Below are 26671 nucleotides of genomic sequence, written 5' to 3' on the forward strand. Positions count from 1 at the left end.
TGCATGCGCGTGTCTGCGTGTATGCATGTGTGTGTGTGAGTGTGTGTGTTGTCCTTCAGTGTATCTGCACGCGACCCCTGTCGGTTGTCTGGTCAGCTCGTGACACACTTTTGTGTATTTCAAACGTTAACAACAACGTAAACAAACACCTTCGTTAGCCGAGATTCACGCTCTTTTGCGTGTGTGTGTGTGTGTGTGTGTGTGTGTGTGTCCCCGCATGTCTGTGCGTGGGACCTCACGCTCTCTCCCTCTCTCTCTCTCTCTCTCCCTCGCGCCCCCATCATCACACACTCTCACATCAACCACAACACACACACACACACACACACACACACACACACACACAAACCGCCATCCTGCGTGTGCCGCACGGCTGGTCGGTCGGTTGGGTTAGCTAGCTAGCTAACGTCGCTCCTCGTCACTGACTGGCAGCGCTGGTGTGCCCGGATCCAGTTGTGTGTGTGTTGTTATGTGTTGCGCGCGTTATTACGGTTGAAGTAACGGATTATCCTGCACCCCCTCCTCGGCTGACCGGGAGCCGCCATGGAATGCCGCGTGCTGTCCATACAGAGCCATGTCGTCCGGGGATACGTGGGCAACAAGAGCGCCTCTTTCCCGTTACAGGTAAATACCGTCTCGCATGCACCCATTATCGGACGACGGGAGCGTCTCGGACACGACCCCGTCTGACTCGCTCGGTTCCCCCCTTTTTTTTTGCCCTCAAAAATCTGAACGCAGCCCTCCGTGAACACCAAACAGATGGACGTGGATGCAGGTTTTATTCCGGTGATACACGGTTATTACATCGTACAAAAGTTCGTAACGGAAATCGGTCATCCGCCTCAACCGTCGCTGGATGAGTTGATATGTGGCGGCGGTTAGTTGTGTTTTCTCCTGTTGTTTCGGCTTAAGAGGCCATAAAACCCATCATGTTGCTTTACGTGCTGTGAGAAAAAAACATTTAATAATAGTTTATTGTCACCGAGGTGTCAGGTGTCGTGCTTGATTCGTGTCCTCACCCTTTAACCTCCCCCCACAGACCATCTCTCTGACAGATGTTGAACATGGATCATATGATGGCTGCTGGTGTTTACTTGTTGTCAGTCTCCTGTTTATTTGACGTGAGAATGAAGGAGGACCTCTTCTCTGTCACGACACCTGTCATTGGGAGGGTGTCCGATAATGGAGCAAGGTGTTTTTTTTCTGTCCCTCCATCACCAGATAACATGCAATCCTTCACAAATGTCCCCCTGCAGACTGACTCAGTGACTAGTTTGTGTCAGAGTTGTGTCTGATAACAGGACCTGCTGTGTGTTAATCAAATGACCCCTACTGGTTCCTCCACTCGCAGGTTAATGTAAATCCTTCTGTTATCCTGTCAGGGGCAGAGAGCTGGCTAATGATAATGTGTCCACAGGAGTCAGCCTGTTAACCAGGCAGAGCAGTGTCAGCGCCTCAGGTGGCCGTCAGACAGCTGCGATGGTCCTGATGTGTGTGGGAACATCTGGATTGAAACACATCCGACCCTCCTGCAGTGATGAGCTGGACGGCTCCAGAATGGGCAAATAATCAATACGACTATTGGCTGCTTTGTGTTTTCTGATGAACTTGGGACAGAATGTGGGAAAAGGTTAAGATGTGTGTAACAAAGACTGAAGTCCATAAAGAAGTGTGTTGATCGCTGCTTGTGAAAATATATAATAATAATATTTTTTTCCTCTTAGTTGACGCAGAGTAAATTGTGTCTGTCTGGTAATTTGCACGGGTGAATCATGGACTGAAGGATATCATGGAGAGTAAAATGTCTGGCAGAGATGTACATTGTTTTATGGCACTTTAAAGGATAAGTTCACCTAAAAAAATGAAAATTTAATCATTATGTTCTCATCCATAAATCATTTCTGAAGCTTCACAGCAAAATAGCATCCTCCTAAACAATAGGACCCCTTCTAAAGCCTGAAGCTTCACCGTACCTGCTAAGCTATAAACGTTAGCGCGCACCCCGTCTGAAGTGGTACTGAGTTAATCTGTACAGTTGCGATCATTGCCTATAGTTTAGTGATTCATTCATAATGACAAACAAGCACCACGTGTACCGTTACACTGGACATTACAGAAACCTCCTCCCGGGGGTCCAAAGGGGCTCTGACAGCGGTGTTAACGCAGCACAAACAGGAAACTCCTTAAATCACAGAGAGTTGAGGCGGATCAGAAGTATCCACCAGAGAGAAAATACATGACTTCAAACTAATACTTGGTGTAAATCAGCTAATGTACATCGATATCTTGGTATCTACTTGTAATGTTACACTATCCTCCTCCGCTGGCTCTGAATGACTGCTTAGCTGCTTTCACTGTGTTAATGGATAATCCAGATAATCGTTAAACTAACTGACAGCCAGCGATGGTCAAAGCAGCAGCAGCCGACAAAGGTAAAGAAAACTGATAATGGTTGGGTGGTAATGTTAGGGTCGTGTCCAGAACTGATACCAGTGTAGGAAACGCCTCCGATACAGCCTAAAATCCTGGATCCAGTCTGTGACTACACGTCTATGCACCGATCTGATACCACTTTATTTATTTATTAGAAGCAGGACTCATACACATACTCACACACCTGTATGCAACTAAACAGGTTTTTTTTCCAGTAACCTTTTCAGTTACGCCTGAGTGAGACACTAGATTATAAAATGAAGCTCTGTGGCTTTTATTCTCCCTAATTTAGATTTTTTTTAGCGCACTGGTTATGTATCGTTACTCAGTAGTACTCGGTTGAAGTTCAGGTATCTGAATCTGTATCAGTATTTGTGACTCGTACCCCTAATCACAGGGTCATCTTAATAAAAGAGAGGCTCGTCAGCAGAGTGGATTTTAAAACACTTACAGCTGAAGAACTGTTGAAGCTCAACATGTGTCCTGTTCCTCGGCCTAATGATAAGGACTAGTGACTTTCAGGTTAAGTCATCACCTACATTAGTAGCAGGTAATATAGCCGTTACCTAAAGGCAGAGCTTTACAGGAATGAATAACTACCAGAATAATGAGCGGAAAACAGCAAATGCATTCAAAACCATTGATTTGATATTATATGAAAGGACACAGGAGGTTATTAGCTCCTCCCGGCCATGAGAAAGTGAGAGTCATTTCCCTTTATGATCCCTAATGTTGACAGTAGGATGATAACGGTGATTGCTTTGGCTCTATAATTGCCGCGGTGATGATGCTGGTGATTGTTAGTTTCATATTTTTCCACCAGCAGCGGTCGTGGCAGTCAGTAGTGATGGCGAGGCTCGTGCGAGGCCCGGAGTACACGTCCCATCATCCTGAAAGACAGTCACTTGTTGTGAGAAGTGCCGAGTCTATTTTTAGCCCCGCTGCGCCCCAGGATGTATTTTGCGGTTATCCTAATGGCTGCTGGGCTTTGATGCATGTCACCACCAGGATTCAGTGCAGCCATTAATGTTCAACTACCACAGCTGATTAAGGCCAGTTTGTACCAGGCTAATGTTGAAGTCATGTTTACCAGTGCAGCTTACTGAAGCTAACACGAGACACTGATATTAACCCGCACATTGAACTAAACCTGAAGCTTTACCAGAGTGGGTCACTGTGAAGTTCACTGTCAGTATCATCGAGTAGGATTAATTGAAGCATTTGGCTTTCTAATGTCACGAGTGTCCAATATTTCTGACATGACATGATTAAGGGGGCAGCATATCACCAAAGTAGCAGCTGGTCGTTAGCTTTTTAGCTTGTTTAGCCGTGCATCTAGCGGTACAGACTGGGAGCTTGGAGCACAAGAGAAGTGCTTGGATGAAAATTTCATACCGTTGCGACCCTAAGCAACATTTATTATTATTCTGTGGCTGCAGCTAAGATTATTTTCACTCTCGATTAAACTGTCGATTATTTTCTTGATTAATCGATCAGCTGCTGGTCTAAAAATGTCAGAGATGGTGACAAATATTGATCAGTGTTTTCCCAAATTCCTCAAAATGACATCCGCAGATGTCCTCAAAGATATTTAGTCTACTGTCATAGAGAGCTGAAGAAACCAGAACATATTCACATTTAAGAAGTAGGAATAAAATAATTTCGACTTTAATCACATTTACAATAATTATCCTATTTGTATGTTAATTTTACCCTCTGTGCGGTGTTAATAATACCAAAAACGCCATAATGTACGATAATTTGACCATTTTGTGATGCTGAGATTATTAGTTGGTTTTGGTCTACGTCTCCTACAAATCAAATCATTTCCTGACATGATCAGAACAGGAAAATATGGATCCTTGGTCTCACATGACCTCTTTTCTGCCAATCATGCTCGATGTAGGCTGTGACGATGAGCTTGATTCGTTCTCTCTCTCTCGTCCCTCAACACTTGAACTTGCGTGAACTTCCTCACTGAGGTACGACGTGTTCAGTCCAGTTGTTCTGAACGTACCGGTGTTCTGTAAAATTACACATTTACAGCCAGTGAAATATAACATAATAGTTTTAAGCCTCTGGTACGACAGTTTAAACTGTACTCTCACAAACACCAGAACTCACCGGTGCCAATAATTTTTTAGAGCAGCTTTAAACAACCTGTGTAATAAGATTTCATTAATGCTGTTTGATTTACTGACAGTATCTGTCATAGAGCCTCTTTAGTCTTTGCAGGGTCATGAAAGTTATACTACCTCAATTCCAGACCTTTAATAGTCTGTCTTCAGCTAAATATAGCATTTTACAATGAAGATAAATTACTCTAAGTCCGATGTTGTGATTTCTTTGTGCGCTCCTCTCCTGGTGAGACATTAAACCAGTCATGCAGAATGTCTTTCACTTTTTAAAGTATGACAGCAGTGAAGTATCGGGTCTATTTTTATTTTAATTTGCATCGAAGGGTTTTTATAAACTGATCAGTTTAATGAGACGAATACTTCAGGCACCATGTTTTAACTTGAATGAGACAGAGTCCCGTCAGAGAAGTAGATCATTGTCACCAGCTTGATAAGTACATCTTGACAGTATTGTATTTGGCACCTGAGCACTGCAGTCAGTTTGTGAATGAACCACCACTGATGCTTGTGGACATGAGCCAACACAAGAATTAAATTTGGACTCAAACAGAGAGCCCGGGGTCAGTGAAGGAGCTGCTCTCATTATTCAGAGTCACAACCATGATTCAGTTGGTGTTGAAGATTAGGGATGAGCTGATGATGATGATGATGATGATGATGATGTCAGCGAGCGTGCAGGGCATCCCTCTCTGCCTGCTGACAGGACAGACAATCCTGTCAGCAGGCAGGAGACAGCGATGTGAGGAAGCAGGGCTCTGATTGGCTGCCACAGGATTCCTCCTGGTGACGTCACTGAAGATGGAGACAGGCTGCCTCAGAGCTGGACAGGATAGATTGAGCTTTCACATAGAAAACAAAATTCAAGACCGGCGCTGTCGTCGGGCACCGGATTGAGGGATTACTGCATTTTTAGATGTGCAGATTGAGTTCAATTAAATTTGTTTCATCGGTTTTAAAACATTATCTGTTAACGCTGCTCAGAATAAGAACTTAGTGAAACACTACGACATTTATTCTCAAAGGGACGTTTTCTTTTTGCTTCTCACCTGATAAATAACAACAACCCGGGGTCACGTACAGAGCAGTGTCTCTGAAACGAGCAGGGATGAAGTGTTTTGCTCAAGGACTCTTCAGCTGGTTGGATATTTTTTGGATATTTTAGTTGCTCATGTCACCACGCTGCTGTCGTCAGAGCGAATCTTTAGCTTTAAAATGCAAGAAAAAGGGGATCATAGGGATCAACTCCAGCTCAAAGCCAGGCCCATGGTCAAGGGCAAAGACAGGAGAATTAACCTCATATTCATGTTTTTGAAGACTTGTGAGAAATCCATTTCTTCTCTAGTTTGGTAACCAGACAAGCCTGTAATCGATTTCATTTCCACTGAATTTATAGCCCCGATTCAAAAAAAGTTGTGCAAATTAAAGAAATGTGATCATTTGCTCCTCTTTTGTTGACATACATTCAACTGAAAACCAGTGAAAAGACAACACATTTAATGTTTCACCTCATCTGGGCCCGACTGGAACATCTGGACAGCTACAAAACGGGTTGGCATGACATTTTGTACAGACGTTCACAGTCCCCTGACTACTAATTGTAATACAGTTTGGTGATCCACAGATTCTCCTTTAGTCAAAAATTCAATGTTAACACGCTAAACTTAGATGGTGAACAAGACAGACATTATACCTGCTAAACTTTAGCATATTAACATCATAATTATGAGCATGTTAGCATGCTGACATTAGCATTCAGCTTGAAGCCCCGCTGCACCACAGTACACTCTCTGAGAGCTCCTAGCCTCGAGTTTTTGTCTTGTTTTGTCAAAATAGGCCATTTTAAAATATCACTATGGGCTGCGGCAGCACAGCTACACAGGCATTCCACTTATTAACACTGAATAGGAAACATAATTGATAGATTATATAATTGTAGGTTGCAGTGCAGACACCATAAACTCATGAACAAAATGCGGGGTACTGTTGAACGTCCGCTGTCTTCTTTATAGGCTGATGCAGAAAACAGTGGAAACAGACAGTCGTAACATGTGTGTAACATTTTTGTGATGAGCGACACACACATTTGTTCATTTAATGTGCAAAACAGTGAACTTACTGTAGCTAACCCGGCGCTGAGTGACTGCCAGCGAAGTCACGATGCAGTAAATATAGTCTTGTGAGTCTGTGTTGACTCAGATGTGATCAGCCTGCACTGTGACACATGCTAATTAAAAAAAAAACCTCTTCATTCAGTGGCGAGATGGCTTCTTCATCGGGGGGAAATTACCAAAAAGTGTGAAAGTGTTTCCTCAAAATAAGGCTAAATGTTTACTCTTCTTAATTTTCTAAATGTCGTCTCTGCAGTCTCTTCACCGTCAGCACATTGTAAACAGTCTATCTGTGTCACTGACTTGAGGCTCGTGAATAGAGCGAGAAAGGATGTGACCTAAATAACATATTCTTAGCCCCACGTACATCAGTAGAGCCGTAAAGACACAGTTTTAGTCAATTTGTCTCCTGCTCAGCTGAAGGAACATGTTGTAAAAGACACGTTGTTCATGTCTTAAAGTGTCCTGTCTCTAAAAGAGTCCAACACATTTTTATTCACCACTCAGAAACAGATGTTTAGACCGGGATCAAACCATCTTTGTGATTTCCCCTGATTAAAGTAAGGAAATTAAAATAAGGAAGGAATCATTCACACTTCTTCACGTCCACCAGGAGCTTTGTTCTTCCGGTCCTGTCTCTAAAAAAATAGTATTTTCATTAGAAATGGTGTCACGGTCTGCGTTCCCTGACACCGCTGACTGTATCATGCTGATGAAACAAAAACAGTTTTTCACCATTCAGAAAAATACTTAAAAAAAAAAGCTGACAGGTTCGTCCAAGGTCACAGCTGATATCTACGCTGCCTCCCGCCTCTGAAAGCAGACTCTTGTATCTCAAAGTTACAGTCGATTGAGAAGAACAAAGAAGTCATTCACTCGCCTGCTTTCTCGTCCTCAGCCCAATTAAATAAAGTCATTCAGATAACAATTGGCTGCACGTGGATCGGTCATGTGTCTCTCTCTGGTAATTAAAAGAGAAATGTTAAAGAAAGACAGAGAGACAGGAGGACACTGCTCTACGTCAGGTCTCAGCTGATGTTAATACAGGATGTTGTCTTTCTCTCTGAGTTAAATGAAGTCAGATAAAGTTTGTTTAGACCTTTTATCAGTTAAAGCTCCAGCGTCTGTACTTGACAACATGAGACTGAGACTCGTCAATCAGCTGTTTTTCTCCAGAATCGCCCTCCCTACCTTTAAACTTCTTTTTAAACATCAGAGGAAATGAGTTGTTAGAAACATCTCAAATTCATGGTGAGCTTATCTGTTGTTTTCCACAAAAAAAGCTCTGAAACGGACCGTAAGCAAACCGCCCAACACCAAACTGCACACACCTGAAAGTCAGCGACTAGTTGGTGAACATAGTGGAGCATTTAGCAGCTGAAGAGAGAGAGATTTCCATCAGGAGTTGGCGGAGACCAAAGAAGAGTTAGAAGAGAGTTAATATCGGACTGACAGTCGGAGGGTGGACACACAGACGAGTCCAGATGCACGCTCATGATACTCAGTAGATCGTGGAGTCTCATCCCAAGATCGTCTGGAGGTTTGGGCTTGGTGTCGGACCTGAACCACCAACCCAAAACATCAGTATCTGACAACCTGTGGAAAACCTACTAAGTTACATAGATATAATGTCTGTCTTCCCACTCATGGCTGGTCTCTGCTGCCCTCAATTAGCCCAAATAAATCAATTATTAGTTTTGTTAACAGGTAGAGGCATTTTCTGTAAATGTAGCAGTCCAGCTTTAGTTGCTGCACACTTTGCATCCTGTGTGTGCAGGAGTGTGATATGAAAAACAGTTGAGATGTCAGATTTATAGCAAGCGTGGCTGTTACTCCTAATCTCTCCGACACCTCATCTGTCTCCTGTCTCCAGGTTTTAGGGTTTGAGGTGGACTCCATCAACTCCGTCCAGTTCTCCAACCATACAGGTAAGACGGCTCAAACAGCATATTTCTTTGAGAGCATATGTGTGTGTGTTTGTGTGTGTGCGCTGTGTTTTAATGAGTGTGTGTGGGTGCGTATGAGTCAGCCAGTGCCCGTGGTGGTGAGACGGGGTGTTAGAGAGACGGTTTGTCATCGAGGCAGCGGCCGCGCTGAGGCTGACGAGTCGACAGCTGAGTGAGTCAAGTTTTAATGGAGGTCGGTGGCAGACACCAGCTTTCAGACGCACAAGTAGCTTCAGGGAAGGAACGCCACTCACATTCAGTCCGTGTTTGGAGATCTTGGGCTCGGAGTCGTCGAAGTTGTGACGGGATATGATGTGGGCATGTACAGTACCAGGCAGGGAGGGTCTGAGGGAAGATTAAAGATTGCAAGTATATGATTTTTGGGGGTCTTGACACATATTAAGGATTAAAAGTAATAATATCTCAGCTTCTGCTCCGTTGATTTTGACCTTTAACTTCCATGAAATTGCCGCACTTAATCCCTCAAATCCAGTTTTTTTTTAACATCTTGGCTGCAATTATTAGAACACATGATATTATCTCAGCAATTACTGAAATAGTTGTGGAATTCAAACTTGTGATTTTACACATGTATCTAGAAACAAGTACGATAAATGTGCATCATCTGGGGCTGCACAGTACTGTATTTGGTTTCATTCTTTCCAAATCTAACTATTCTAATTATTTGGAGGATATTCCTGTATTTTTTCATGTCACTATATATTGTGCAGCCCTGACATCATCGTCTGTTGTCCCGTTTTCTAACACCACTGATAAAACATGGCCTCGACATTCCCCTCTGCCACAGTTAATGTGTGTTTACTTGCATCCTGCAATGTCCACTTCACAACGACCTCACACAGAAGAGTCTTCTGCTTATTGACTATCACAAAAACCTTTCAACAGAGATATTTAAATGTGTGATCATTGTTGTGTGACTGATTTTTACAGTCTGAGCAATTCATAAGTAATAAAGATTATTCTCTGCACATATCAAAGCCAGTGATTATAAAATGCTTTTCAAAAGGGAAACATTTGCTCTCCATTCCTGTTCTTTGTTTCATGGATCGGCCAGATTACGTTGATCCAATTAGGATTTTTTAAAAAAGGCGACTGGCATCAGCATTAATCTGATTTAAAGACACTTTTGAAATGATGATGCATCTCGTTTCCGATTGGTCCAGAGGCGACGTCTGCGTCATCCCTCTGCGTCACATTTTTCTTGTAATATTTCGATCTAATTTCAAATCCCATGAATGAGTAATATGCACTGTGTCTCTCTCTCCTCTCTGGCACTGATGGATGCTCTCAGCTCGTGTTATTCATGCACACTGAAGTCGAAGAATGATTCAGCTGAACGCTGTGAAAACAAACACATCTGCCCAGCTGTTGCTTGTTGCTTCACTGTGGATACAAGCAACATCCGGACGCAGAAATCCTCCGAGGTTCAGTGCAGGATGATGGTTAAGACACGTTAGCGGTCACTTAGAGATCTTAATTTATTTTATATTTTTAACTGCTTATAAAAGACACAACAACCAGTTCATTACCACCAACACAGAGGAATATCAACAGAAATGAAACGCACTTTTCCTTGTTTTTAGATATCTTATGGAAGCTGACAGCTGATTGTTTGCCTTTGTGATGGTGACAGCTGCAATGATTAATCAATAAGTTGTCAACTATTATTGATGATCGATTAATTGATTGACTGAAAGACTGTTTCTAGTTTATTAAATGTGAATTTTTTCTGGTTCCTCTCCTCCTGTATGACAGTAAACTGAATATCTTTTGGTTGTGGACAAAACATTTGACATTTGAGGACGCCATCTTGGCCTTTTTGCGGAAACGGTGATCGACATTTTTCACCATTTTCTGACATTTTGTTATGTTTTGCTTCTGGTACGTCAGTCTGACCCATTTCAGACGTTCCACCATAAACACAATATTTAGTTAAAAATGTCAGTGGCAGCTCTGTTTTGGGGAAACTGTGGTCGATACGGTACCAGAGATTTCTTGGTGTTTGCCTTTGGGTGTTTTTCACAGTGTTGAGTGGTACATAGTGGATGACCTTGACTCCCTCAGGTCATGGTAGTCTAGTCTAGTAATCATTACCTTCCCACTGAAACTTACTCCTTGCATTCAATGTCCAACCAGGAAAGGTCAAGAAACAGTCTGTTAAACATCTGGGTTGACATGATGTAAGACGTTGGCTGTGTCGTGTCATTGTTATGGTGACTGAGCTTGAAGGTAGTGAAAGGAGTCTGTTGCAGGCTGAGTTAGTAATTGTAGGTGTTCTGTAGGATAAGTGTTGTTGTGTGGGCGAGCGTGGGACTCGTCTGCAGCGGCATCAGATGCAGAGACGAATAAAATGCTGTAATTTACATTTGAGCTGTTTGCAGGAGTTGTAGCCTTCAATTTGAACCAAACATTAATGATATAATAATAATATATAATACCTTTAGGGATAATCCACTTGCTTGAGACGTCATTGACAGCAGGACTTTGTGTCTACAAGCTTTCTGACGCTTGAAGCAGCACAAATGAAATGTCACTCGCATCTTTGGGATTTGGAAACCAGCAGAAGTTTCAGAGATGAATATCTGAAGACCTCTGAAAATAAAGCTGAAGACATCTGCTTCGAGAAGATACTACCGTCACTTGTGTGTTTCTTTTGTTACTTCATTTTGTGATTTATGTGAGCTGACCCTTTTATCAGAAGCTTACTGTTGAAACAAAGTGTTTCTGTTCCCTCTGAGAGTTGTCTCCACTGTCCGACTGTGTACATTTAATCACTGTTTGCGTTGTGTTTGCTGAATGTTGGCGCTGGATTCCTCCTCAGGACGGGATCTTTTTATTTGCAGTTGATTCGTGTTCCAACATTTACTTTAGGTTTGTCATTCTCACTGTGTAAAAACTGTTGAGCCATGTACTGACTTTATCCCAAGTGATCCCAACAATGTTCAGTGCTTTTGCTTTTCCAGCCAGTCGCCAGGATAAAATGTTGGAAGTTAACGTTTCTGCAAACCACTGATACTTTACCATTTGTACATGCCACATGTACTATATTGGCATTTCTACAAAATGTGCAGTACAGTGGTTGTTACAGTGTTGTAGTTACAGACAGCCAGTGACCACAGTTCAAGACTGCGTTTCAACATTTGAACTGGGCTCAATTTCCAGCTGTGTTTGTGGCGACAAAACTGGGTGTTGTTAAGGATACTTTGAGACATCTCCAGAGGTGTTTGTGGCGACCAAAACGGCAACTGGGTTATGCTTTTCAGTCGGCCACCCGTCGCTTTAACTTCTGCTGAGACATCAAGTTGACGAACTTGATGGCGGTCCTGTAACAATGAGGATGAGGCAGCTGTGACTTAATTTTTTAAGTTTCTGTGAAAGTTTTCTCCAAGAATATCCATCTTGGATGATTACTTCCCTGTTTTTTTTTACCAAACATCCAAACTTCCGACTAAAACAACCCTTGTTAATGAAACAGTCAGGGGTTTGGGCCTTGCCTGATTGAATTAGATTGCGTTGCGGCAAAGTTTGAGCCAGATTCAACATCTCTCCCACAGCGCTTTGTTTTCTCACAGTGCTCTTGTCTGTCTGAACACGACCTAGACGTGATCACTGTCAGCTCCCGGTTAAATCCAAGTTCAATTTAAATCTTTACAGACCAATTAGACTCAGAGAAGAATGACTTTTCTAATCGCAGGTTTCATGCTCGCTGTCATTATCGGCCTGCGTCCAGAGCAGACAGTGATACCGCCGAGGACGATGTCAAGAATAAGAAATGTCTTCTTCCCTCACGTCTACAGTGTAAATTGTGTTTATTTGAGTGACCTTAACGTAAAAAATGCCAGAGACTCGAGCGCTCCTTTAATCAGATCTTGTCTATTGCAACCCTACATTTGCAATTTCTTCAAGGAGAGTCTGTAATTCGGTGTGACAGATTGAAAAAGACGTGTGCATCTTCGAAGGAGAGGGATGCTGGGCGATGAGGACAGAGAAGGTGAATAGAGAGAACGAGAGACGGGGTGTTTTTGAATGAGAGAGACAGACAGCGGACGACGGAGAGAAAGACGGGGGAAGTGGAGAGAGAGAGAGCGATCGACAGGACGCAGCGGTAAACGTTGTGAATTGCGACAGCAGCGAATGATGACGACAGAAGCAGCTCTTATCTGTAGGCCTGCCTTCACTCTCCCTCCCTCCCTCTCTCTCACACACACACACACACACACACACACAGCGCTGTGACTGCTCATCTCTATTTCTTAGCCCCTTTGGCTTTCTCCCGGCTTGTTGCTTAGCAACCAGAACCCCCCCGCCACGTGACCTGGCTGTGACTCACCTGGAGCTGCGACATCATCGGCCTGCAGCAAACATGTCATACGCAGACAGACGTGCACAAACGCATGCTTACATTGGCATTCGCGTCACATATAAATACGTCCTTATCGGTACATGCAGTGCTTAACAGATGTACAAATACACACAATACACATCTCGACACACACACACACACACATGTAGGTGTGCTTGTTGGTCGAGGGGTCTGTGTCCTCGTTCTCCCTCAGCCGCCCACCTGTCCCTGCTCACCAGATACTGTGGCTGCAGGCTGCACTAAGACCTGCTGCTCCGTGTGTGTGTGTGCATGTATTAGTGTGTTTGTGTACTTCATGTGAATCTTTATAGGCTCATGTTCACACACAGCTTGTTTTCTTTGTTCTGAGCCGCAGTCCAAACATTTCCTTTCTGTGTTCAGTTCACATTGCTCAGTTACAAACGGAGGTCACGTGGGCAGAGGAGAGACAAAACCAAAATGTTTCTTTAACTTTTATTCTGCAAAGATGGACTGATGAAGTTTGGATTGGATGATGTCTGCTGTGAGAAATGTGGAACTGCAGGATAGGAAACGCAACGACTGCAACTAATGATTGTTTTCATTGTCTATTAATCTGTTGATGAGTTTCTCGATTCATCAGTTGGTTGTTTGGTCTTTGAAAATGTCATAAAATGGTGAAAATTAAACAATCAGCGTCTCCCAAATCTCTTGTTTTGTCCACAGCCCAAAGATATTCAGTTCCAGTTGTACCGGAGGAAAGAAAAAAGAAAATATTCTCGTCTAAGAGGCTGAAAAAAGATTTCTTATCTCACAAAAACCCCTCAAACTAAGTAATCAACCATCAAAATAGTTGGCTATTAATGTAATAGATGACAACTAATTGATTAATTAGTTAATAAGCTGCTGCAGTAACAGTGCAAACGTGTTACTTCTTTCCTCAGAGGATGTTTTTTTGTGCTGTTACTTAATCCACAAGCTGAATTGCAGTTTCCTCACTTAATTAAACTGAATTGTAAAACTTGTTTAATCACATTTTAATCAGGTTAATAGAAATGTTGTAAGGATACGAGCGTGTGAGGGCTTTAATGTGTGTGTCAGCATCTATAGGGGGTTTTAAAGGGCACATACCCCATGCAGTGTGTGTGTGTGTGTGTGTGTGTGTGTGTGTGTGTGTGTGTGTGTGTGTGTTGCTAGAACGGAGAAATCATTGCAAAAGGTTCGAGTCAGCAACTTGGCAAACACAATAACTCCTCTCCTCTCCTCTCCTCTCCTCTCCTCCATCTTCTCCTTCATCCTCTCCTCTCCTCCTCTCTCCTCTCTCCTCTCTCCTCCTCTCCTCTCCTCTCCTCCATCTTCTCCTTCATCCTCTCCTCTCCTCTCCTCTCCTCCTCTCTCCTCTCTACAGGTTACTCTCATTGGAAAGGCCAGGTGTTGACAGCAGATGAGCTCCATGTTCTTTATGAGGGAATCAAACTGAACAACGTACACCAGTACGACTATGTTTTAACAGGTGAACATCTGAGTTTTTAATTTTAATTTCAGCTCTTTCTCCACCTTTGTTTACATTCAGTACTTCTGTGCAAATTGTAAATGGATTTTATTCCGTCAAACGAAGCGAAAATCTTGAGGATCTAAGAAAAACTTGCATTGAAATGTATAAACGCTGCATTTTCACAAGTTGCTGCAGTTTCAGTACTTTTTTTTAGTAATTGGAAAGCGTTCACCTTCAGAACACCAGAGCTGCTCTACTGACAGAAACAGAGGAGACAAATCTATATGTGTGTTGTGTTCAGGGTATACCAGAGACACGTCCTTCTTGGAGATGGTCGTGGACATTGTTCAGGAGCTAAAGAGAGCCAACCCAAACCTGGTGTATGGTGAGTAACCGCTTGTTTTTATTTAATCGTGAAAACAGTTTTTCAGTAAAGGACAAGAGAAAAAGAAGATGTTATTTTTCTGGAAAGTAAAGTTTAATTAAAGTTGGTTTCAGAGCTGTTTCTTCCTTTAATGTACGGTTCAGGCTGCTCGGTGCTCTTGAGCTTTAAATAACCTGCCAGAAACAAAGGTTTCGAAGTTCAGACTGCTGTCTTCGGCCACCAACCCTCAACTTTCATCGGTCTCTACAGCTGCTAAACGCTCCGTTGTGTTCACCAATCAAACTGCCTGCTGCTGCTGGAAGCTGTCTTGATGAGAGCAGATGTTGCTGTGAGCTAAAAGAGGCTAAGAAACTGTTGAGATGCAGAGTCGGGTGATAATTGTCGAGCGACTCCTTCCACAATACATGAAACCATTTGTTATTATAAAAATATGATTTACTGGAGCTTTAATATGACATAAAGTCAGAGATGCTGTGGGACAGTGAAACAAAATCCCCTAACAGGATCAAATTAACAGTTAATATGTGAAACTTCTGAATATTTGAAACTCATTAGTTTCTCACATTAAGTAGCTTCCTGTGAGATCCAGTTTTCACTGAGGACTCTCGTGACTTCTCTCTCTTTCTCTTCAGCCGGGAGGATTTTTCATTTCATGTTGCACAAATCAGTTTCACTCATATCAGGGCTGGTGCAGCTTGGCCTGTAGACACTGAGTTAGTGCATGTAGTGACGACCTGCTGCCGCTGTTCAAAATAATAAGGAACCAGAGGCTGACATGCATAATGTGTTCGTGTTTACTCAACTACTTTTTGTTGTGGACAGAAAGTACACTGTTGAGTCTGTGTGTGTCTGTACGTGGCCAGATATTCTGTGTTTTTACATTAATCACAGGTGTCATGTTGTGATGAAAGGATTCAGTTTATCTTTCTGTTGTTACGACCTGATTGATAATGAAGAGAACAATACGATGGCACTGATAGAAGAAGTTACAAGAAGCTCTTCATGTCAGTGGCTGTACACTGCACACAGCTTTTTCTTTTTCTGGTTCACTCTCACTGCTCTTGTTGTGTTTCCAGTAACAGCAGACGGCTTCTTTCAGCTCTGATAATCCTACTCTACCTGCCCGTCACCACCCAGCAGGCTAACAAGTTAGCGACTAGCTGGTGAACACTCTGCAGCATGTAGCGCTTAAAGAGCAAGATAGTTTCTAGAGGAGTTAGTGGAGAGCAAGAGGAAACAATGAGGAGAGTTTTAGACTTACATTACCAACCAGACAGAGACTCAACTGAATAAATTATTTTACATATTAACTCAAAAACTCAATTAATGCAGGCTTATCTTCTTCGTTAGTGTCATGTGTGTATTGTGGCCAGTTGTGTGAGTGCATGAGGAAAGTACCTATCATGACCTATAGTCTCGCTCCACCCTCAGGACAAATTATGCATTTTAATCTCCACAACTGAGGGTGTAATAATAGAAAAACCATTAGTGTGTTGGTCGCTCCCCCTGGCACTCTGGTACTGTGAGCTGTAACGAACATTACAGCCTCTGAGAGGCGCTGGTGACGCCTGTTAGACAGAAAATGTTGACTTTTTAAAATGAAATGTTTACATCTGCAAATCCAGTTTCATGCCTCCCTCCCATCACTGCAGCACTCATGTAATGTGTTTGCGTTTTCGAGGTCCGACTCTGAATGTGTTCTTGTCGTTTCAGTGTGTGACCCCGTCCTCGGTGATCATGGATCTATGGTGAGATGAGTCCCTCTGTGTGCTGTATGTACAGCTGGTGTTATTAGATAGATGTGTCGCCAGGATTTCTGTGCCTTCAATGTGTGTGGGCGGGCTTTAGTGTTCATCCCTGTGTGTGTTTGTATCTGTATGTACAGCATATGTATGTGTGTGTGTGTGTGTTTTAGTGTGTTGGTGCTCTGGGGGAGTGTTACAAGGCTCGTTTCTCACTGACAGATGGATTATTGTGATCTGACAGCATTACATATACACAGTGACTCACTCTGCGTGTGTGTGTGTGTATATATATATGACATCGTGCAGATTTTTCAGGGGTTAAGATCGTATTGTGTCAGTTAATCACTTAATAATTCAAAACCATGAAAACACACATCAGAGAAAAGCATTAAATCGACTGAGCCTGCTCATTAATGTGTGTCGTTTCTTCCTTTACTGAACTGTTTGTGTTCTCGCTCCACAGTACGTTCCTCAGAACCTTTACCCGGTCTATAAGAACAAGGTGGTTCCTGTTGCTGACATTATAACTCCCAACCAGTTTGAGGCTGAGTGAGTAACACGTTTCTTTCTCATATTTAAAGATTTGTACCGATACAACTAAGTGTAAATAATCTAACTTCATTTCTATCAGCTGCACCTCTGAGTTTCTAACTGTGTGAATAGCGACGCATGCACTGAACTCTGAATCTTTATGTAATGCCACTCATGCTGTTATCTAACACCCTCATTTTGTGGCTCCAGAAATTTTGGGAACGAATTAACTGAAAGTGTGCCCGAGCTCCCCTCTTATCTGCCTGGTTTCACCCTTTTAAACCGTGATTTACGCAGATCTAAAGACTTTAAATTACTGTGTCGGTATATATATCATACAGTACGTAATCTCATTTACACGGTTTGTTTCGTTCGGCTGCTAAGTTGCACCAAATGGAAAAATACTGGATGCGTAGATACACTTGGTATCTGTTAAAACCCTGGGAACTGAAGCTGTGTTCGATGAAGCAAACAGGTTGATCTCAAGGTTTTTAAATCGCAGTGTCTCTTGTTTGGTTTGTATGACACTGTAATGATCCACATGGAGAAACAGGCAGATAAAAAGAGGTTTCCCACATTTTTTGTTGGCTGCTCTCTTGTTCAGATTTCGCCTGTCTTGACTAAATGGCTGCAGCTGAGGAGGAACAGACACATTAAGCCACAGTTTAACAGATAACCGTGTCTCCACTCAGTTATCGCTTCAGCTTCACTGTCAAGTTGCTCCACCTAGTGGTGTTTCATTGCAACTGCTGACACTGATTTAAGGTTTTTTCCGTCCACTTTGGATTTTTGCCTTTTTGTAGTGGTTCGTCTTCAATAAGTTTGAATAAATTCCTCCTGACAGGCTTGTAGAGAGCAAACACTGACACACAGAAGAACAAAACTCTCCGCTTCATCTCTCTACTTCTTCAGATTGGAGAAAAGCAGAATTAAAGTAAAGGGTTTGGATTCAGGATGCAAGACAACAGTATTTCTCCTGGCATCTATTTTTTAAATCATAGAGTCATCTTACGATCTTCTTTCTGATGCAGAGTCACGGGACACAGATACACCGAGAAACCCAACGTCACTGTTCCTTCCCTGCGATAAAGGGTTTTTATCAGCTCACTTTCCTGAGCTCTGCACAGCAGAATGACCTTGGCTCAAACGATCTTTTTCTTTGATTCAAATGAAGTCTGCAGACTTTCTGCGTGTTTCTGTTTAATGACTTTATTTGCAGTGTTTTTGTTTTGGTGCTGTCGACATAATGGTCCTCTGTTTCCTTGTGTTTTAGATTATTGACGGGGAAAAACATCAGCACAGAGAAAGACGCTGTAGAGGTAATAAATCACTCACCATCTAATCTTTCTCTCCATTCTTGAGTAATTTCTGTGGTGACAGATTAAACTGTTGAATTGCACTTTGTCATCTAACATTTGTTGATTTTTCTTGCTTTATAAGCTTCCTGCTGATTGAATACATGCCTCAGTATCTCACTCACTGACTCTCTGCAGGTCATGGACCTCCTCCATGCTATGGGCCCGGACACAGTGGTCATCACCTCCTCTGATCTGCCCTCCAGACTGGGAGACCGCTTCCTGGTGTCGCTGGGCAGTCAGCGCCATGGTACGTGACATTCAGTGCATATGCATCATCTGTATGTATATATTTATGAGACTAACCAACCAAAATGAACCCTTCGACATGTTGTGTGTGTGCTCCTCTGTCCAGTTCGTCCCGACGGCAGCAGGACGACACAGAGAGTTCGAATAGAAGTTCCCAAGGTGGACGCCGTCTTCGTAGGAACTGGAGACTTGTTTGCTGCTATGCTGCTAGCGTGGACACACCACTACCCCAATGACCTAAAGGTACGAAAACACCAAAGCTCCCCGTCACAGTCGTAATTACAAACACAAAACACGAGAGCTAATAAATCACAAACAGCCGTCATGTTACACACATTAGTGACAGAAGATTAGATTAGACTCACCAGGGAGGTGTCAGGCACTCACATTTCAAATTACAGCAGAGAGAGAGGACAGATTTTAATTTGATTTCTTATTTTTCTGATGTCATCATTACAGCGTTAGACATGCAAATGGTTTTCTATCAGTTTCTCAAGAGCCCTGCTAAACTCAGAACCTTGTTGTCTCAGCCCAAACTACCCCAGTGCCGGGTCATAAATCATAATAATTTCACTCTTCCTGCTCTTTCTCTATCAGACGGCCTGTGAGAAGACTTTTTCAGTGATGCACCATGTTATCCAGAGGACCATTTCGTACGCTCACGGTAAGAAAAGTAGAGCACGGTAACAATGTCTAAAGCTTTGACTTGGCTCAAAACTATGTTGTTATCTCCTGCTGTCTGCGTGCTGTAATATTATTAAGTATCTGACGAAGCTCCTCACGTCTCTAAACGAGCTTTTCCTGTTTTATGATCGCACTTTTCTTTCCCCACCTGCCACCATGAGCAGGGGAAATAAAAATCAATGAACCAACAAATAAAAACACAGTTGTCATCCTGTGTACTCCTCACGAAGCCTCCTTAAAATCTATTTTTGTCCCGTAAATTTGATTGCAATCACAACCGTGAGCACTATGAGGGTTATATTTTTAGATAACGACACTACTAGCTGTCCATCTTGCAGACGTTCAGTGTTTTGTGTTTACATTTTACAGTGGAGGAACAAACACGTGATGACCTTCACACATCTCTGAACTCATTTTTCAGAATTTAAGATGTTTTATTGTGAAAAAGAAAAACTACAGATGCAACGATCATCTGTGTTCAGGTGGCACTAACAGCAGCAGCTTGTAAAAACGTTCAGCAGGTCTCAACTGCTGCTACTCTTACTTTTACAAGCTATGCGTTGCAAAGGTTTGGCCTGTCATGCAGCTCTGAAGATGATAACCGGCTTTTAGATTTAAAATAACTGCTTATCTTTATTCATTTCTGCATTTCTCCCCGCCCACCCCCGACCTTTCCCCCATCACTCTCTCTCCCTCAGAGTTAGCAGGACCTGGTCGGAGGCCCAGTCCGCCCCAGCTGGAGCTGCGGATGGTTCAAAGTAAAGCAGACATAGAGGACCCTGCTATAGTTACGGAGGCCACAGTCATATCCTAACATTACCGACCCATAAGACTCATACTAACCGTGTCCTCTTCACCCATAAATCTCTCAAATTCCTGTATCTCAGTAAATCTCTCATCACTGTAAACCTTGACTGTCATTTCCAAACTTCAACAACTCATCATCCAGACTCCTGAAACCTCTTAGTATTGTAACCCCTTTAGTCCTTTTACCCTGAAACCCTTTAACCCTTCGAGTCCTCAGTGTCCTAACCCCTGAAACAGAACCTTTAACCCGCCCTTTTACCCAGAAACCCGTTTGGAAACCAGAGCCATGGATAGACAGTTTGCTCAGGTCGGACTGTGGCGGCTTCTTGCTGCCGCTTTTCCTAACAGAGTATGTGAGCAGAAAGCTAGTGATAGTGTTGTATCTCACTCAAAAACCACAAGCACAATGCAAAAAATGCCAAATATAACGGTTAAAAAAAGACAAAATATCAAGGTGGTGAGGTCTGTTGGAGGCCGCTTCAAAGGTTCAGTCGTCTGAACATTTTTCAGATCTGTTAATTTCAGATGTGGACAAAAGTGTCCAAGCGTGGTGCAGGTTTGTGTCCTTGGAGTAAAACTACAACTTGAAAAGTGTTAGTTGGTTTTCTGTGGTTATAAAGAATTTTTCTTTTCTGTCATTTTGGGATTGAGAAATGACACTAAAGCCCCGTCTGCACCAGACTACTGCTACCAGGGATCTTAAAGTCTTTTAGAAATGACCACCTGATGTTTGTGGGACATGCACAGTCTGTATTTTACTGACATTATCTCCTGGATATGACTCCAAGGCTGACGTCAAGTGTCTGTGCTTCAGCAGCCACATTAATAATATAGTTTAGAGTTGTTTTCCCTGTTTGCGTGTGTCACAAGCATAAATACACATTCGCAGCTCGTTTAGATCAACTAAAAGATGCTCTGTGGCTGAACTGTCATCGCTTTAACAACATCAGTGTAACCGAACTCACAGCTGCTCAGCAGATTACGAGCCGCAGTCCAATTTCACACCTGTTCAGTTACAACACGTCAGTTTACACTGGACTTATAATATTATCACATGACGTCTGTGTTCGGCAAAATGTGGTCTCTGCCTCCAAATGATTAAACATTACAATTACTCTATTACTGCCACTCAGCTCACGTCCTCTGTTCGTCCTCCACACCAGTTGCCAAGTAGCAGGATTGCAGCACTAACACTGGTGGAGCTGGGAGACCACAATGATCAGACACTGTTTATCTCTGGCTCTGCCCATCAACTATTTCAACCCCCTCCCCGTCTTACAGCAGTGATGTAATGGTGACCAAGTCTAACCCCTGACACCCCTGAAAATATAACAAAGGAAAAAAAAAACGCACAATGTATAGTTGATGTATAGATGTTGTACTATAACTGTATTGGACCATCTGTATGATATCTTCTATCTGATATGTCTATTGGACCATTGTGTTGATGCTACTGTACTATAGACCACACTACCGCACTACAATATCACCGAAACCAGAGACATCTGGGCTGGTTCTGGCACTCCCGGAGGCTGCAGCGGCTCCAGTCGTTGTCACTTGTTAGTAATAGGTAACTGTCTAATATTCATAGTGTATAGTTGAACCTCCTTCATCTCAGCATAAAGAAAAATGGACAAACAGAGCCGTCTGCGCCGTCCCCCGGCCGGTTTTTACTAACCAATCAGAAACTGGCTACCTCGGTGCCAGAACCAACCCACATCCTGCCGGGCGGTTCCCGGCCCAGCTCTGGCCCAGAACCCTATATCTGAGAGTTGTGCCACTGAATTTACTGGAGGCCTCGAGAAGTTGTAAAAAAAGAAGCGGGAGACTTCGCCCAACGTCCAGTAGCAGCTCTGTAGATGTTTGTTGTAGATAAACGTGTTTTTGGTTCACGTCACACTCCACTGTGGTCCAACAACAGACACGACGTCAGCAGGTCCAATTTAAACATGACGGGAAAAGTTTTTTACGTTAAATAAAAGGTTAGAAACCTGAACTGCTAACTCTGTAAACTGATGAGTGATGCAAAGCAAAGAAGATCTGTGATATAACTGTAATATAATCTATTTTCTTTTCAAATTATTGTTTTATCTTTACAATTAAAATAAAATGCTCATAACTACGTCCTAGAACCCAAGGTTGCTTCTTCATATTTTCCCAACAAATAGTCCCAAAAACCCAAAGATATTCAGATCACAGTGATATAAAGCAGCACAGCTTCACATTTAAGTAGCTGGACCCAACAAATGTTTAACATTTTTGCTTAAAAAATTAAAATGTCAACCTAACCATCTAATTAGCTACTCAAGCTTGCGACCTTGAAGCAGCCATGTTGTCTGACTGATGTGATACAAAGTCTTAAGTGATACTATCTTTGGGTTGATATGTCAGACTTTATCTGTTTTCCGCAGTGGAGTGTGATAGAGGCGAGGTGAGGAGAGACGTGCGACAGTGGTCCTGAGCCGGTTTCAAACCAATGATGTCGCGAGAACTTGGCATGTGCCTTAATGTGCCCCGCTGAGCTACCAGGGCGCCACAAGAGACGAGACTTCAGAGAGATTTTAACGTTTTTTAAGTTACATCCGAACCCCCTCCTCCTCGTTGCTTCCTGATTTGAATGTTCAGTAAATCATTTAACAACAGGAAACAGCTGCTTGGCAACAAAACTTTGGAAAAATGAAACCAAATAACCGGAGGCTTAAAAAAAAAAAAAAAGGAAAATAAAAAATCCAGATGCCTTCAGTGTCCCACCTGAGCTGGATGTAAGGTTCTGGGCAGACCAGTGTAATTCTGTACTGCTGTTGTTTCTCTATGGACTGTACTGTGATACTGCCTTAGGAACCTGACATCATAACTCCACAATACTGCTCACTGAGGGAGAGGGGGAGAGAAGGGAGGAGGGGGGAGGACAGGAAACATCACACGTCTTAAATGTTGGTACTTTTGACTGCAAACTTCTGTTCGACAGTGCGCCTGAAATGAGGAAGAGACGAGATTGCATCTGCTTAAATGTTCTGTTTAAATTAGGGCTGCAAGTGATGATTTCTTTATCGATTCATGTGATTTGATTATTCTCTTTAAAGTCATTTGGTTTATAAAATGACAGAAAATTGTGATTTTTCTAACCCTAACCCTAAAATATTTAATTTGCAATTATACAAAACAGAGAAACGCAGCAAATCTTCACTTTCCAGATTTGTTTTTAGCAGTTTTGATTGATAAATGATTACATTTTCTGTCAAACGACTAATTGATTTCTCGTTTGAGCCCTAAAATTTTTGTTTTAGACTCAAAGTTAATCTGAAAACACCTCTTGGACTCATTATGGGGGGAAAAAACAGTCTCATTTTTAAAAATTGCAATAGTTAATATTGATTCTTTTGTACCAGTGCAGTTGTATTGTGCCACTGTAGCACTGATTGTCATATCAATAACAGACCTGCTGTGTCTGTGCGCTCGGCCAATCAGCTGAGCTCTGCTATAATCAACATGTGCACTATCCAATCCTCTGCTTCCTGTTAACAAACCAGTCAGCCGTATTATTGGGTCAAAATGTGTCTCTCTGTTGTGTCTGTGCGTGTTGTGTGTGTGTGTGTGTGTGAGCGAGTGTGTGTGTGTGTACACGTGTATATAAATGTCCTTTATGGTCACAGGGTTTTGTGTGTGTGTGTGTGTGTGTGTGCGTGCATGTGACATGTGAGAGGAAATCCCTGAAAAGTAAAAACTAACAAACGTGGAGGACGAGAGAGGAGGAGGGTGATAATAGTGTACTGGAGGAGGGGAGGGGAGGTGTGTTCAAGAGGACAATCATTCTGTGACGTTACGCAGTGTTTGACGACTCCCTGCTCCCGTATCTGCAGAACAAAAAGAGGATTGTTTTTTCTCCTTGATGCCTCACATCCCCTCTTTCTCTTTCTCCCCCATCCGCCCAGCCACATTCAGTATCTTGTTCCTTGAGCCTGTCCACCCGCCTCCCTGCAGTGTCGTGTCTGTAACGCTAGTTTTTAAACCTTAGCCTCGCTGTGTGTGTGTGTGTGTATGTGTGTGTGTGTGTGTGTGTGTGTTAGATGGTTTTACTGTGCCCCGATTTCCTGCTATCGCTCTGCTAGACTGTCACTACCGTTCCCCGGCTGGTCTCTATCTCCACTTGCTTGCCGTGTCTTTTGTGATACAACCAAACGTCGCTGCGCTCTTGTTTTAAAAAAAAGAAAAGAAAAAAGCTGCTACTCACCCTGCTGTCAGTGACTCTTCCTCCATTCTAACTGCTGCTGTTGGTTTGTTTAACTACATCCCATTCCTCTGCTAGACATCTGGATTGAGTTGCACCAGCTCTTTGTAAATCTCTCTCTCTGTGTGTGTGTGTGATTTACCAAAAATCGAGTTGCACCATTATAACTTTAGAAACGTCTCGGCGAGTAGGAATGTGGAAATTTGGTTGTCGCGACACAGAAGAAGCTCAATCAAACCAATCAAAAGCAATTAGCTATGAACACAGGGATTTACTGTGCATAATGAGCTTTGACATAACAACAAAAATACCATTTTAAGAGGCTAAATTAATCATTTAGTGCAGGATTAATTGAGTTTTACTGTTAAACTCACATTAAATAATAACTTTAAATGTTTTCTTAACTTTAAAAACGTTTCATTTTAATACGTGAGCTAACATAGCAGACTATTTTGCAGATTATGTAGTCTTTAAGTTTTATTGGCACAACATTTTGTATAATGAATGTTAACCCTAGTGCTATCAGGTAGCTAGTTCAATTAGCTGACAGTATGTAACAGTGACACCTGACAAAATTTAGTAACAATGAATATCAATTAGGTCCAAACTGTTTTTAGTAGTCTGAAGTTACAAACAGCTGGTGCAACCATCCAGGGGTCACTTACGAACTACTGAACATGGTTGCCTTTGGGCCCGATCGACCAGGATGGCACGCTGCACGCTCTCTTTATGCTACACTAAAAAAAAAATCCCCAAATACTTGTCGTTGATGTGTGAAGTGAAACACTTACTTAACCGTCACATTCGGCAACACAGATGTCTCTTCCTGAAAGTGTTACCCCCCCATACATCACCAACTCCTTTGCTCAAGACTTTGCTCAATAGTCAACTTCCTATGTCAACCACTTTTTTGGCTAAGCAGGGAGCATTTAATCAGCTTGTGTGAGTTTGTCGGCTGAGAACAACGACCTATGATTTTATGTTCCTCAGCCCAGCAAGTGAGAACAGTGAGTGGAGAGCTGCAGAGTTTGGCTGTTGATTCACTGTGGGGTTGGTAAAACAAGCCAAGTTGCAAAGTATTGACATTTAATGTTACACTTTTTAAATATTAATTGGAGACTAGATGGTCCAACAGTAACCAGGCAGGACTCTAAATGTTTCACTCACACTTGAGAACGACCTTTAAAGGCAGCAGTGAGCTCCGTCCTGTGTGATCCGGCCCTTCACCTTTCTGTTTGTCCGTCATTTAGATATTTACGAGTAACTCAGCCCTCCTCATCTGGCTTTGTTTGATGCTCCACACTGTCCATCGCCTCCTCATATCTCCCCTCCTCTCTGTACCTGTTGTGATCGACCCCCCCGTCTCCTCTCCCCCCGTCCGTTTGGCCACAAAATGGCCGCCACTAAAAAAAACGCAACGGCTCCAATCGATTGTGTCCCACTGTGGTCCCCTCCTCTCCTGATCGACAGTTTCATCTCCGCCATCTTGTTATTCTGTTCTTGGTGGCCAAAACAAAACGAGGAAATGTAATAATCATTGTTTGGTAACTGTTTTTAGTGCTATGTTTTTGGAGCGTTACGAGTATTTTCTAACATGTTACAATAAAAGATTGTAGTGTACAAATTCACATTTATAAAATATATATATAGATATATATGAGAAATGTATGTTCTAATGCAATAAAGAGAGATTAAGAATTATGAAAACTGGGCTGATCTGATTATTACATTTCATTGTTAATGACATTATTATTTTATGTTTAAGTGTGTTGGATTCTGGTGCTTTTTCTATTTTTTGTGAATATTTTTTATGAAAAATCTGCATTTTTTTAAATAGCTTCCAGGTCATGTGACCCATTGACTCAAATTTAATGTCCAGATGTTTTCCTTTACTGGCTGAATGATTTTAGGATATTTTATGTCTAACCTGATCCTATTAATGTTCAAGAAAACACAAATATGTTTCAGCTAGAAGCCATCATCAGTGTGTTCATATAGCAGAAATGGTATTTCATATATACCTGTGGCAGTCAGTTATTTGGTACTTGCTATCTTTTTATTTCAGCTGAACGTTAAACTCCCTCTGGCTTGTTTGGAGTCGATTCAGATCACCTGTTGAGCAGCAGGTAGTGGAGACTGGCTCCTAAGCAACGATTGAGAGCAGCCTGGGGCATTAACGTCATGACCAATCAGGCCGACGACCTTTTGTGAAGGGTTAAGAGAGG

General features: G+C 42.4%; 1 protein-coding gene across 2 annotated transcripts; it reads left to right on the forward strand.

The window, feature by feature from the left end:
- Nucleotides 1–301: 301 nt before the first annotated feature.
- On the forward strand, nucleotides 302–26665 carry pdxkb (pyridoxal (pyridoxine, vitamin B6) kinase b). 2 transcript variants are annotated; one of them, XM_084375065.1, is made up of 11 exons: nucleotides 302–624; nucleotides 8553–8607; nucleotides 14376–14480; nucleotides 14764–14847; nucleotides 16561–16595; nucleotides 17056–17141; nucleotides 18397–18442; nucleotides 18617–18728; nucleotides 18834–18970; nucleotides 19325–19391; nucleotides 26512–26665. In XM_084375065.1, exons 1-11 carry the CDS (start codon nucleotides 544–546, stop codon nucleotides 26520–26522), a joined length of 819 nt encoding a protein of 272 aa, XP_084231191.1. In that variant the 5' UTR covers nucleotides 302–543; the 3' UTR covers nucleotides 26523–26665. The 2 variants fall into 2 exon arrangements, with proteins under 2 accessions (XP_084231191.1, XP_084231190.1); XM_084375064.1 differs by lacking the exon at nucleotides 26512–26665 and adding an exon at nucleotides 20110–23318.
- Nucleotides 26666–26671: the final 6 nt, after the last annotated feature.

The sequence above is a fragment of the Pagrus pagrus genome (genome assembly GCF_965226575.1).
Source record: "Pagrus pagrus genome assembly, chromosome: 15".
NCBI classification, from domain to species: Eukaryota; Metazoa; Chordata; class Actinopteri; order Spariformes; family Sparidae; genus Pagrus; species Pagrus pagrus.

Coding starts and splice junctions, on each gene's coding strand:
- pdxkb (XM_084375064.1), top strand. CDS start 544: ATGGAATGCCGCGTGCTGTCCATACAGAGCCATGTCGTCCGGGGATAC. Junction 8,608..14,375: donor CCAGTTCTCCAACCATACAG/GTAAGACGGCTC, acceptor TCCTCTCTACAG/GTTACTCTCATTGGAAAGGC. Junction 18,729..18,833: donor GCTGGGCAGTCAGCGCCATG/GTACGTGACATT, acceptor TCCTCTGTCCAG/TTCGTCCCGACGGCAGCAGG.